We start from the raw sequence: 13,471 nt of genomic DNA, 5'->3' as shown, positions 1-13,471 counted from the left end.
AATCCTTGCCCTAGAATACAGGCTGCATGAGGGCAATGCCGCTACTGTTCCTGTTTCCCTCTCTCTCCAGTACATAGCACAGAGCCTGGCATATAGTCAACACCTAGGATTTTTTTTTTCTTGAATAAATTGAGTGGATTGTAAAACTGTATAAATATGCAATTTAGAATACTGAAAATATTCCCGTGAGTTCAGTTGCCATTTGTGATCATATTCTTTGGTGTCACTGCATCACAGTCTTTCTTCCAATTTATAGGTGGATTTACTGTCAAGACCAACCAGTTGAAGTTTACAAACTCTCCAAACTTGGTAGCATTTCCATTTCCTCATGCAGCAATTTTGGAAGACTTGGATGGGTCTCTGTCCGGGAAAAATAGAAGTCACGTTCTTGCTTCTATGGAAACCCTTCCAGCTTCTTGTTTGGTCAAGGCCAGCTTCAGTCAGCTTGTCCATGGAAGTGTCTGTGAGGAAAATGTTCTCTTCCATCGTATGTCTATTGGTTTGTAAGTTGAATTAACTCTACATTTTGGCTTGTCAATGCACATGCATATATCATCCATGCTGTTGATATTTATAAAAGCGAAATTGTTTTCCGGAATCTTCTGGAAGTATTTAGTTCTACAAAAGTGATGTGGGGATAATTTTGACAGCTGTCAAATCATAAGTTTACGGTAGTTTTGGACTGATTGAAATGGCAGCTAACTTTCAATAACAATGGACCAGGTCTCATAGCCCTTGACCTCTTATTGGCATTTTGAGCTAATAGCTTCCTCTTGAAAAGACTTGCAACCAACAGAGAATCTGAAATATATTTAAATTAAGAGGATTATTAAAAATTCCAGTAATGTCCTTTCTCATTTATGTACACCTACTCCCCCTGAGCTCTTTTTAAGTGTTCAGTATGCTCCAGGAAAGCAATTGCTGATGCCTCCCTATTACTTGCAAAGTTGCTTCACCCCAGTACATTTTCCTTGTTAATTTCATGAACTATTGGATTTGTACAATACATTTCCTATTAATATTGGAGCAAGGACTCCTTGGTTATGCTACCCAAACTACCATTAAGTCAGCACCTGGGCTGTTTATAATGCATAATAGGATTGCTTCTGCCCTCTTTAATTTCCAGGTAAAGATTGCTGAGGGTCCAGGGTTCTATCTTTTACCTATTTCAAATGCATTATATACATTTAGCCACACTTCTTTCCTTTTGTTTTGTGTCCTAACTGCATGAATATTAAGTCAAGTGCTTCAGCCAGATCATGCTGGCATCTTATTTAAACAGGTAAGCTCCAGAGAGTGAGCCTATATGGTCAGGATTGCACTAAGTCTGAATTCTGAACGCATATGGCATCAGTATCTTGACATTCTGTTTTAGACACCTTAGTAATATAATACCCTGCTAGCATTGAATCATCTGAAAATGCTCCACTTTTGCTTTCCAAACTGTTTATTATTCTATCTAATGTTAGTGGACCCAATTCCAGCGAGTAAAATAACAATGTGGAGGGATGTATTTTCATTTCTAACCATTTGGATTATACAGAGCATGCCTTTTCTTTTCATCCTTAGGAATGCATCCTGATTTTTATCATTTTAGTGATTTTAACAAAGATGTTTTTAATGAGCATTTTGAGCTTTATTGAAGTTAGCGATTTATTTCTTACATGTGTTTTTTCCAAATGAGGAAAATTAAAATAGATTTATGTAGTTAAAAAGAACATTCTGTGCTTGCATGATATTGATTTCTCTGTGTTGTTGATATTCCTTTTTTATGCCTTACTTGGAGACCTACTGGGAGACTGTGTCTTACAGAGGCGTTTAGTGGCATTAGAAGGCTCTGCAGGTGGAATCCTCTGAACATCTGCTCTTGGAGAATCTTCGGACAGGATAATTAGGTGCTTACCTAGGCAGCAGGTCATGATCCCAGCACTCAGGGACTGACAAGGTCAAAAAGATAATAATCCTGATACTGTATTCTAAGTAGATTCAAAAGACTCCTACTAGGGTGAAAAACTTGCCTTGGTTTGTTTGTAATTTTCTTGGTTTTAAAATAGAAAACCTCGTGTCCCAGAAACCCCTTCAGTCTTGAGAAAACCAGGATGGTTGGTCACCCTACTCCCTAGGCTTCTATTTAAACATTTTCAGGTTGATTCACAGGTCTGCGGACAAGTGCTCAATGACCCCAAATTCGCCCCAGGGGAGTCTTAGCACACTCCCAATTATGAGCCTCTTAGCCTTCATGTCCTCATCTCTAGGACATGGTTGGGTTAGATGATCTCGAAGGCCTTGCTAGTCAGAGTGCATCAGTGTGGCCTGGGATTAGACTTGGGAATCTCAGACTCACCGCAGACGTTCTGAGTCAGGACCCACAGGGGATTTATACTCAAGGTTTAGAAGCACTGCCCTAAGGTCTTTCTAACTTGAGCTTTCCAGGATTCTATCCTCAGCTATGTGTGTTCAGTGACTTGATCTCTGTCCCAGAGCATTATAACCTCATTAGGAACATGTCAGAGCTAATGAGCAATTTGAATTCTGCGTAGATACAAACTTTGCTGCATTTCATGGAGAAAGGATTAATTTGTTGTGCTATTTGCCCTGGAGCACGCACCCTAAGAGTTGATTTACAAAGCTCTCACGGTCCCCATCTTTTGGGGTTGCATGTTGATGGAGATCTGATGTGGCACAAGGACGCTGCCCTCTTCCCTTTCAACTCTTAGCCTCCTCCTGCCTCCCTCAGCCCAGGTCCCCAGAGGGCAAGGCGTGAGGGCTGCACAGCTGTTTAATGGGGCACCTCTGCCCCCTAACCAGCAACCGAGTGCTTGGAGTGTGATCTCCTCCTTGGAGGCCCCTTCTGGTTCATGTTCACTATAAGTTCCTTGTTTGACATTGGCGACCTCCCCTCACTACCTTTTCCAAGAGTGATGGGTGCTTACATTGTGGCATTTCCGGTTTTGTACCTTCCTCTGACTTGACCTTGCAGTTGGGTTGACTGAGGCTTAAAAATGTTTGAAGTTGGTAATAATGTTTAATATTTAGGTGAAGGAAAGATTCCCACCCTCTACAAGGCAGAGTCTAGTTTCTGTTCTGCTAAAATGATGACACGCTTGGTTTGGGTGAGTGCTCTCTCACTTGCCAGCTCTAAAAACGTGCTTTCTTTAGGGGCCCAGGTACTCAGCATAGCGTTCCTTTCCTGGCTTCCAATCTCATTCTCCCAGCCCCATCCTTCCTGATAAGACTGGAAAGCATTAGCCCTATCAGTGTAAGTCAGGACCTCATTTCAGAAAAATGTCAGGCACGTTTCCCATAGAGGCCTCATAATGGCAACGTGCCTCACATAGTTCCTGGATTTACTGATCCCACATTTCTTATGTCTAGAGATAAATTACCTGGAACGAGGATCATCTCACCAGTGGATTTCTGTGAGCTCCTTCTAGACCTCCTTTGTAAGTTCGTCTCCCTGCCCCTTAAATGCTAGTGTTCCTTAGGGTTCTGTGAGAAGCTTTCCTTGCACGTCATGCTCTTCCCAAGTGATCTGGATTATTCCACAGCCTCAGTTAACAGTCACTGTTGATTCTAGATTTTGTTCCTCCAGTCTACATTGCTTTATTGAATTCCAGATCCATTTATCCAACCTGCCCTGCGCAGTATTGAAGTCACTCGCCACAGGTGGCTACTGAACACGTGAAATGTGGCTCGCCCAGATGGAGATGTGCCATAAGTTTCAACTATACACCTTATTTCTAAGACTTTGTATGAAAAAAAAGAATGTAAGAGAGCGCAACAATTTGTTTATATTGCTTACGTTGAAATGATAAGTTTTGAATATATTGGGTTAAATATATTATTAAAATTAATTTCACCTGTTTCTTTTAAATTTTTCATTGTGGCTACAGTAAAATTTAAGATTCTATCTGCGGCCTGCACTTATGGCTTGTATTATATTTCCGTTGAGCAGCTACGCTTTCAGTATTTCCACTAGAGTATTCAACACCCATCTCAAACTTGTCAAAACTGAACGTATGGTCTTTATTCCTTGGACCTATTCCTCCCTCGGTGTTCAGAATCTCTGGGTGTTCAGACAACTGATTCAGTTATATCTAAACCAGAGATGGGAGTCATCCTTGACTCATCTTCTTTCTTATTCCTCACAGAAATCACCTACCAAGTCCAGCCCATTTTATCTCCTAAAAAATCTCTCCTGAGTTTTTCTACTTCTCTCCTTCCCAGCTACTCTAGTCCAGGTTGACACTGCCTCCCACCTGTATAACCACAACAGCCTCTTAGCTTGCCACCTTGCTGTGATGCCATTCTTGAACTTTTTGAGGCTTTGTAGATCGGATCTGGTCTTGCCATCCATGCATTTCTTTGTAGAAGCTTTGTCAAGGTTTCCCAGTGCCTCCCGATGAAAGCTTGCCATTTGTAATGTCTTGTGGGCACTTCGTGAGCTGCTCCTGTTTGTACTTCTAGCATCATTTCTCAATGCTCTGCCCTCCCTTCCCTGCATTTTATGCCTCAGCCATACTCAACATCTTTGTGCTTTTCAGCCCATAAGGCTCAGCTTCCATGAACTCAACATGAAGGTTGTTTTCTCTGGTAAGCTTCCCTGAGCTTTCTGAACAGCTTTTGTATCCCTGCTGTGTGCTGGCTCTCGATACTTGCTCTAACCAATACTCATAGCTCCTACATAGCTTTATAAATTGCCCCTCCCTCCTCATACATGGTAAGTAGGGCAGGGATAGGGTTTTCTGTTTGTTTGTATTATGGTGCCCAGTACCATGTTGAACATATAGTGACTCAATAAAATTAGTATTGAATAAGTGAATATCATTTAAGAAATTGTGGACTCCCCCAAATCTTCCTGTAGTGTCCTTATTGTCCATTTCTCTCTTAGGACATATTTATGAGGAGTCCACAGCCCTTAACTTTTCTTTAGAAGATCCAGGATTAAAATACTATCCTCAGTCTTTGTTTCTAAAATTCCTAGCAACATCAAATACTTAAGAATATCCTTTCATAATGTCTTCTGGGCTTTTGCTTGCCCGGGGCTGTCAGTTGATCAGATGATTTATTTTAACAGCTGATTTCTTCTCCACTCTGCCCCTACCCCACCCACCGAATCAGCAGTTTGCGTACATTTGCAATCCTTTTCTTTTCCTGGTGGTATAGATGCATAGAATTGTGATGGGGGGAATGAGAATGAACTTTCACAATTACCATCTGGGAATTATTTGTTTTTTGGTTTAGAGCACTCTACAGCTCCTTCAGTTGACATAGATTTATTCAAATGTCAGTAAATCAAGCCTTGATCTGTCTTCCAATTATGTACTGAATTGAATGTGGGGGAAATTAAAAGAGTTTACAAGATGTTGTAGGTTGGCCAACCAGTCCTTCTGAGTTTTAATAGGAAGTACATAAAAGAAAGTCAAGATATATGCATATGTTTGAAGTTATTTTTCAAAGGCTGAAGAATAGAGAGGTAATTAAGAATCATTTATGGGCATAAATCATAGCCCACCCTCCCTCCGCCACTTCCTAAGTATGTTCCTGGACAAGTTACTTCACCTCTTTCTGCTTCAGTTCTCCTATCAGTAAAATGAGCCAAATGGTACTTAACTCACAGGGTTGTTGTCTGGCATGTAGTAAGTGCTCAGTAAATGTTGTCTTTCAAAAGTCTCTACATTTATGAATGGTCTGATGAACCTAGGGGCAGGACAGGAATAAAGACGCAGATGTAGATAATGGACTTGAGGACACGGGAAGGGGGAAGGGTAAGCTGAGGCGAAGTGAGAGAGTAGCATTGACATATATACACTACCAAACGTAAAATAGATAGCTAGTGGGAAGCAGCTGCATAGCACAGGGAGATCAGCTCGGTGCTTTGTAACCACCCAGAGGGGTGGGATAGGGAGGGTGAGAGGGAGACGCAAGAGGGAGGGGATATGGGGATATATGTATACATATAGCTGATTCACTTTGCTATACAGCAGGAACTAACACAACACTGTAAAGCAACTATACTCCAATAAAGAAGTTTAAAAAAAAAAGTCTCTACATTTATGATTGACAAAACAACATATGAACTTACTACTAATAGAATAAAATATTATAGATGATTACATTTCTGAGAAGCAAATGCCTGGCAAGGGAATTAAGTTTGCTCAAATGAAACTTAATCCGATTCTTGAAAAATAGGGAACACTTTCCAATAGCCACATGACATTGCACTTATCCAACGAAATATCCCAGAAAGTCGTGGAATCTGGAGTCTTTCAGGACACAGTTTATGATTCATTGTGCCCCAAAGCTTCTGTTTCTCTCTTCCTATTTCTCCTAGAAAAGGAAAGGCTAATGTTGCTGTTGATCACCTTGATTCTTAGATCCTGCTGAATATCCTTCCCTGTAGTGCTTGCGCTCAGGGTCTACCTATGGAACTGTTCTTAATGTGTCAGTGTTCAGAGTACAAGGCACCCCCTGCCTCTATGAATGCAAAAGTAAAGAAGAGTTGAAATGGAAATTGTGGCCAAGCTTTTCCTTTAATAATCACCTAACGCTCCTTCCTAGGGATAAAGAGGCATAGCATCACTAATGGTATCTTTTCAGTTCTCAAAAACACCACATGTGAGACAGGAAAATTCCAAGAAGTTTTATCCGCTCTCGGCAGCAGAGGTTACAGCATTAAAATAGAAAAAGATCTAAACATCAAAATGGAGCCCAAACTGAGGAATATCATCAACAATACTCCATGGTTATTAAATTTCATGAATAATAAAGGGGTCCAGGGGTGTGCTGGTACCTGTTTTACAACTAGCTTTCTAGAATAAAGACCCTGATTTGTAGCATTTGCTTAATTCCGTGGTGAAAATACTCTCACACGATCTGTCCTGATATCACTGAATACGGAGTTGGGAAGAGGGGCTGATGGTGAGCTCATGAGGGGGAGTCTGTCAGCCCCACCAGCACCAGGTGTGCATATATATAAAAGAGAAGGTAGGCTTTATAGTCTAACTCCCTGCTAGATGCATACAATTGTTTTTCAATATTCCTGACAAGTAGTTGTCTACCTTGGAGTTGTGTAGCTCCAAGGGTGGTGTTTTCATGTTCTGAGATAGCCATTCCAGCTGTATTCCACAGATCAAGAAAGAGATGCAATAGTATGTGAAGGATAGACAGATGGACAATAGACATCTATTGCTCCTCTTCAAGGATTAAGGTATAGTAAGCAAGAATTATTATCCCAAGTGTGTCGCAAAAACTTTAGACAATACCTTTGGGGAGGTGCTAGGTTGATTTGGGGACTTTTCTACAATCAATTATTATTGCTTTAGCTAACTCTGAAAAAAGATAAACAGAAATATATATCTGCAAAGTCATGGAGGAGTGATGTGGGGTGTACCTGCCAGAAATGCAAGGATTCATACGGCTTGCCTCTCTGCCTATCATTTCTATTTTTTTACATGAATTTAAGAATTGTTAAAAGTTTGGAAGAAAGACTGAGGGTTAAGATTTCTTTTCTCTTAGGTTTCTTACTCAGAAGGAGAAATATTTGTTTCTCAATCAATAAGGGTAGTATATACAGGAAACCCCTTACTGGTACATGTCAGTTATCACTGGGTGATGGCAGATCAGCAGAGAGAATAGTGGTTCTTGGACAGGACTTTTTTTTTCATTAAAAAAAATTCTGTTTATTATTATTGCTCACCAATGGGGAGGTGCGGTTTATTTACACCAGTAGCCATAGGGGCAAGGGGAATACACAGTTAGCAACCTGTATAGGATGGGCTACTTATGCAAAAATAAGACTCTCCAAAACGAAGGACAGTGGTGAGCTTCTGACAAAGACTTCTTATGAGCCCAGTGTATTTTTAAAGGATGCTCAAGAAAAGTCGTGCCACAAAAATTTGTCGGCTGTGCTCAACATTTTGATTTTGTCCTCTTTGTGCAGTAAAAGGTGAGAGTGACAGCGGCAAGCATGAATACCCAGGCAATGCTGGCAGTACCATTCGGGGCTCGTTTTTGTGATGTGTCTGGCTTAGGAGATGTGTAATTATAAAGGGTTTATTTCACAATTGCTCCGAATTTAGAGCATTTAGAGCTCAGTGCAGTGTTTGTCTTAATACACAGAGATGTGGACCCTCAGGAAAAGTAAGCTAATGGTAAACACAAACCAGGGAGCTAATGTTTGTTCTCACTGGTATTGTTGATTGCCTGAGAAATCCTCTGTGGGCAGGATACACTCAACAGTTCTGCAGAGTATCTGGGCACTAAATTACATAACTGTTGATGCAACTAGTATTGTAAATTGGTACTTAGGTTGGGAAGTTTTATCAAGTGATACTGCTATATTTCTAAAGGAAAATGTCCCTTAATTAAAAACAGGCTTGGTGATTAAAAAAAAAATTAAGCTACCTCATAGAAAAGGAAAGTCTTGAAGTCCTCTTGTCTTTTTGATTATATACAGGAGCCGTTGCTGACTCGGAGGTAAGGGTTAACATTTCAGATGGACTGGTTGCCTCCTGATTTCTTGCACATAAAACCATGAGAAGTTCAGGGAGAGACTTCTTCCCCTGGTAATGAAGCTTTCTGCTGCTAATGGCCCATGCAGGCTCCCTTGGCTTCTCCAAATTAGAAATACTTGTGTGCTTCTTTGCTTCATTAACAGTAAAGAGGGGAGATTGGTGGCTATTTAGGGCAAGCGAAAATTGTAGTAATTATGGTTGGTAAATTCTCTTCACGGTATTCTTCTACTCTTGATGTTCTTTGGGTGCTTTTCAGAAGAGCTCACCACTGTCACTGCTGGCATTTGGCCTAGAAGGATGGGAGCTGATTTGACCTAGAATTTTTGGCCCTTGGGGTGATGGTCAACAAAAGGCATCTTGCCTACTGGGAGATGGGTCTTTCACATTTTGATTTGCTTTTCAGAACGCACACTACGATCCTTTCCACTACCGACTGTGATAAAGGAATATTTGATAACCTACTTCTCTACCTGTATTTCCCTAAAGAAAGCTCATGCTGCCCTCGAGTGCCTGTGAAATTGCATCCCACGTGAGCCTTGGTCAGGATGGATGGGGCGGCTTGGTAGGGTCGGGCAGCGAATGAGGAAAAGGTAGAGGAAAGGATGGTTTAGGATCACAGTGCACTATGGTTGGGTCTCTGGTTGACCAAGTTAGCATTAGATTACTGGATACTGTTGGAAGAAGGGCATCAAAAAGAAGGTGCAGGGCTTCCCTGGTGGCGCAGTGGTTGAGAGTCCGCCTGCCGATGCAGGGGATGCGGGTTCGTGCCCCGGTCCGGGAAGATCCCACATGCCGCGGAGCAGCTGGGCCCGTGAGCCATGGCCGTTGAGCCTGCACGTCCGGAGCCTGTGCTCTGCAACAGGAGAGGCCACAGCAGTGAGAGGCCCACATACCGCAAAAAAAAAAAAAGAAGGTGGAAAAGTCCCGAAGATTAATAGAACTGAATTAATGTTAGCATTTAGTGGTTTTACAATATTTGAAAACAGGGTCATGTTTATAGGGGCCTTCTGAAACTGGGGAGTATGGCCTGAAAAATGGCTCCTTCAGTAAGTGAAATTACAATCTATAGAAACAGAATCAGGAGAAATTAGATCTTAAAACTGACTTATAAATGTGATGCTGATAGAAATATGAGAAATAATTTAAGTCTAGTCCAAGTGACCAGGGAGAATTCTTGGGGCCACATTGCTGGAATGAAGAAGAATTTCTGGAAATATGCATTATCTCTTAAGAAAAGAGTGATAAAATATAGGATGGTCAGGCAAAGTAAGTGACAAAGTACAGGTTGGAGTGATTAGTTGTGAACAGATGGATGCATTTCAACAAATAGAATTCCTTTGGCCTATAGTTAAAAAAAAAACCAAAACCCTAATGTAAAAGTGGTTTAATTGAGAGCACTCAACTAGGATAGAAGAAATCTAAGTTCATAAGGAAATCTTAGTATTTTCCTAAACCAGGGCCCACTGTTAGTGCAGATTGCTTGTATATGTCCAGGAGAGGTTTTCTGACCACTAAACTTAAGTGTATAAGTCCTTTGGGTGAATATCTTACTGATAATGGGGTTGACTGTATCAGGATCTGATAACTCACGATCAAATGCTTATCTCCTTTGATGAGTAAGTTTACAAGAAATCTCCTGACACTCATGTGGTTTTCTGGGTAGACTTCCCTGGGACCAAACATCACTAAATAGCCAGTTAGGGTGTTCTAGTCCGTTCAACACTCATTTATTCATTCAACAAACATTTGTTGAATACCCACTATGTGAAAGGCAGTTTTATTTCTCACTGCAAATTACTAAATGGAAATTCTGATTTATCAGTGAGTCTTTCTTGGAATTCAGTCTTGTGATTCATTTTCCAGAGCCCATATGTCTCTGTGAAAGCTGAAGGGCTGCTCTTTCAGAACCTGAAATTTTCGGAATCATTTTCTGGACTGTGGGGAATCCCACCTGATGTATTGACCTCGGTACTTGCTGCGGCTAACTCACTTGCCTCTTTGGTATTTCAACTTATCTCTTCTTATCACATTTGTTTTACATTTATTTCCCAGTAACCTATCTTCACTTAGTAAATATATTAGTTGGGCCAAATTGTGCTGGCTGATCTCCTGGGACCCTGGGACTCATGGTTTCAGTCAGAGTAAGAGAAAGCCATAGCGATTGAGGAGAAAGGGCTAGAAAATACACGGGAGAAAATTAAGCTTTCTCAAGCTTGTCTAAAATTAAAATTTACAAATAACTTTCATAAATGGAGGGGGAATTTGAGGATGTGAACTCCCCAAAGCTGGAAGAAGGAACAAGATAAAATATGGAGGGAATTTCCACAGTAGATTGGATGTTAGAACAGATGACCTTCATATCCACTCTGATTCTAAGAATGTGAGTCCAGGATTTACTTAAGTTCCGATTTAAATCTTGATATACATGCAAAAAAAGCCCTCCATATCCCAGGCCCAAATAGAGGAAGAAGCCCCCCTACCCCAAGATTTCTAAAGGTTTGGTGAATGCTACGTAGGGACATCTGGGAAAGAGTGGTTCTTTTATTCCAAATGCCTTGAGCATTCTTTTATCCCTTTCATTTTACTTATTAATGGCTGAAACAAACACATTTAATCTTACAAGAAATATGAATCACGTGCTACATTGCCAGGGCTAAAGCTCTGCACCATGAAAGGTTTTGAGTGTGATTTTAAATGACCAAGTATCCTGGATAAACTCTAGACAGTAAAATAAGTAGACAGCGTGGCAAACCAGGCACATCTGAGGTTCTTTCTTAAATGAGCTATAGGTAGACTTCTTGGGCTTAGTGAATACTTAGTGAATACTTCACGTAGATTATCACTTTAAGTTTCACAGTTGCTATAGGAGATACATACTGATGTTGTCTCCATTAAAAAAAAAAAGGAAATTAAAGCTTAAAGAGGGTCAGTGAGTCCCCCAAATTCATACACCTAGTGCACATGCAGTTATAGACTTCCAGTTTACACCCATTTGACAACGGTGCCCAAGCATTTAACACTAAAACCAGTCTCCTCTCTATAATATGCCACTAGATTGTAAATTGGCTTTCGATGTGCTCACATCACCCCTCACTTTGAAAACCCAATATCCTCCTTTGTCTCATTTCCCTTTACTTTGAGAATTTAATTATCTGCCTGTAGCAACATGCCACAGTTAAAGATTCTCATCAAAACTAAACCAGAGGGGGAAGGAAGGTCGTAATGGGTGTTGATTTTTTTTTTAGCTTTTGCTTTATTTTTTTTCTGTCCACTTTTTCTTTTAGGGTCTAAGCAGGTGGCAAAATCTATTTATCTTCTAGTGAAGTCTTAAAAATCACTTTCTGGAATGGGCTGCATAGAATACTTTGTAGAAATTTAAAACTTTCTAGCTCTACCTGTGATGTTCACATACTACTTTTACCATACTCTGTCTCAGTTTCCTCACTTGGTAAAATGCTGTTCTTCTAGAAACGCTTTCTATACATTGGGAAGTTGGCATCGCTTTTGGGAAGAGCTCCTCCCTGCAGGCTTCGTTTGTGTAACAAACATGGTTTGAGTGCCCATAATGTGCAGGTCCCAGTGCCAAGGGGCAGGACACCAGAAAAGACAAAATGTCTCTAGCTTCAGGATGTCGCATTCCTTGTTAACAAGCAAGAACGCAAACCCACTGGCACTGAGTGAGCCCTGGGCATCGTGTAAGCCCACAGGAGAGGACCCAGGGCCCTCTGCGTTCTGGGGAAGCTTACTGAGGCTGTTCCTGCTGGGCCGTTGGAGGTAGGCTCTGAGGTTCTGGGCTTCAGCCACTGCTCCCCAGAGGGATAACTAGTGACTGTGTAATACGCATTCTGCTGCTGATAAACCCGGGCTATGGCAATATTCTGACCTTGGACATTTCTTTAAAATAATAATATATAGTCCTGGCCTATATGAACTCATTAAGATGGCATTGATTAGTGGCCTAAGATCTGAGTGTTTCAGGTCAGTGTGATGCACAAATGGCCCAGTGACACCTTCCCACTGGGCTTTTTGACACACACCATGACCGCTAAAACCTCTATAGACACTGGGGCGAGAGACGTACATGGAGAAAATAGATAAATTATAGCTGATGGGAGAGGAGTGCCTTAGATCCAGGATGGACAAAAAACTTACACCTGCTTTTTTTCTTTTTAAATCACTCTAGAGCCAATGCCCCAAAAGTTTCTTATGATTTAACCATAACGGACAGCAGAAATAAGACAACCACTGTTAGTTATGTGCATGACACACTGTCCAACCCTTATGGCTGGATGGCACTGCTCTTGGATCAAGAGACCTACTCACTGCGATTTGAGAGCCCTTGGACCAACAGCTCTCTGCAGGTAAGCCCCGGCATCCACTTGATGGTAGATTCCATTCCCTGGGGGTTCCCGTCTTTCCTTCTGTGACGCAGTAGTTTGCAAGTATTAGCATCTTCTGGTGCTGATCAAGAAAACTGCAGCAGCATTTTGACCAGATGAATGTAACCTGAATTTGAGGTATGATTGTCTTTTATCTTAAACTTGAAAATTTTAGAATCCCTTTAAACCTCACCTTGAACACAGAATGGTTCTGCCTGAAATTTTAACTTTATTAATACAAATAAAAACAGCTTCTAAACAACCTATAGAATTGTAGTCTTATATATCATGGGTTAAGAACCAACTTACCCCAGGGAAGTGTTTGTAGCCGAGAGAAAATAGCTTCACAAGGCATTTTTTACATTGCACACTGCCACCTTGTGGTCAAAGATTAACTTGCACCTGAAAACGAAAGGCACTAGCCTTTCGTTTGGATTGGGTTGAAGGAGTCAGATGGTTAGGGGGAGGGAAGGTAGGAAAAACCATAAGGAAAATAGGTGCATTTTCTGCAGAAAAATCAATCCAGTGGATTTCCTCAAGCTTCTTTTATTCCTTTTAACACATTTCTTTCTTCCC

At 41.0% G+C, this 13,471-nt stretch overlaps 1 protein-coding gene across 1 annotated transcript in view; it reads left to right on the top strand.

Moving 5' to 3' along the window:
- The window catches only part of PKHD1 (PKHD1 ciliary IPT domain containing fibrocystin/polyductin), a 404,235-nt gene that overhangs the window by 185,796 nt on the left and 204,968 nt on the right, over positions 1 to 13,471 (top strand). The window contains exons 47-48 of the mRNA XM_027126840.1: positions 257 to 503; positions 12,700 to 12,877. Of these exons, the coding sequence (XP_026982641.1) occupies positions 257 to 503; positions 12,700 to 12,877 (425 nt within the window). The remainder of the gene's footprint in view (positions 1 to 256; positions 504 to 12,699; positions 12,878 to 13,471) is intronic.

This window comes from Aethalodelphis obliquidens, unplaced genomic scaffold, assembly GCF_003676395.1.
Source record: "Aethalodelphis obliquidens isolate GAN/ISIS:26980383/991018 unplaced genomic scaffold, ASM367639v1 scaffold31, whole genome shotgun sequence".
NCBI classification, from domain to species: domain Eukaryota; kingdom Metazoa; phylum Chordata; class Mammalia; order Artiodactyla; family Delphinidae; genus Aethalodelphis; species Aethalodelphis obliquidens.
The sequence above is the reverse complement of the archived record's forward strand: the minus strand, read 5'-3'. Positions and strand labels throughout refer to the sequence as shown.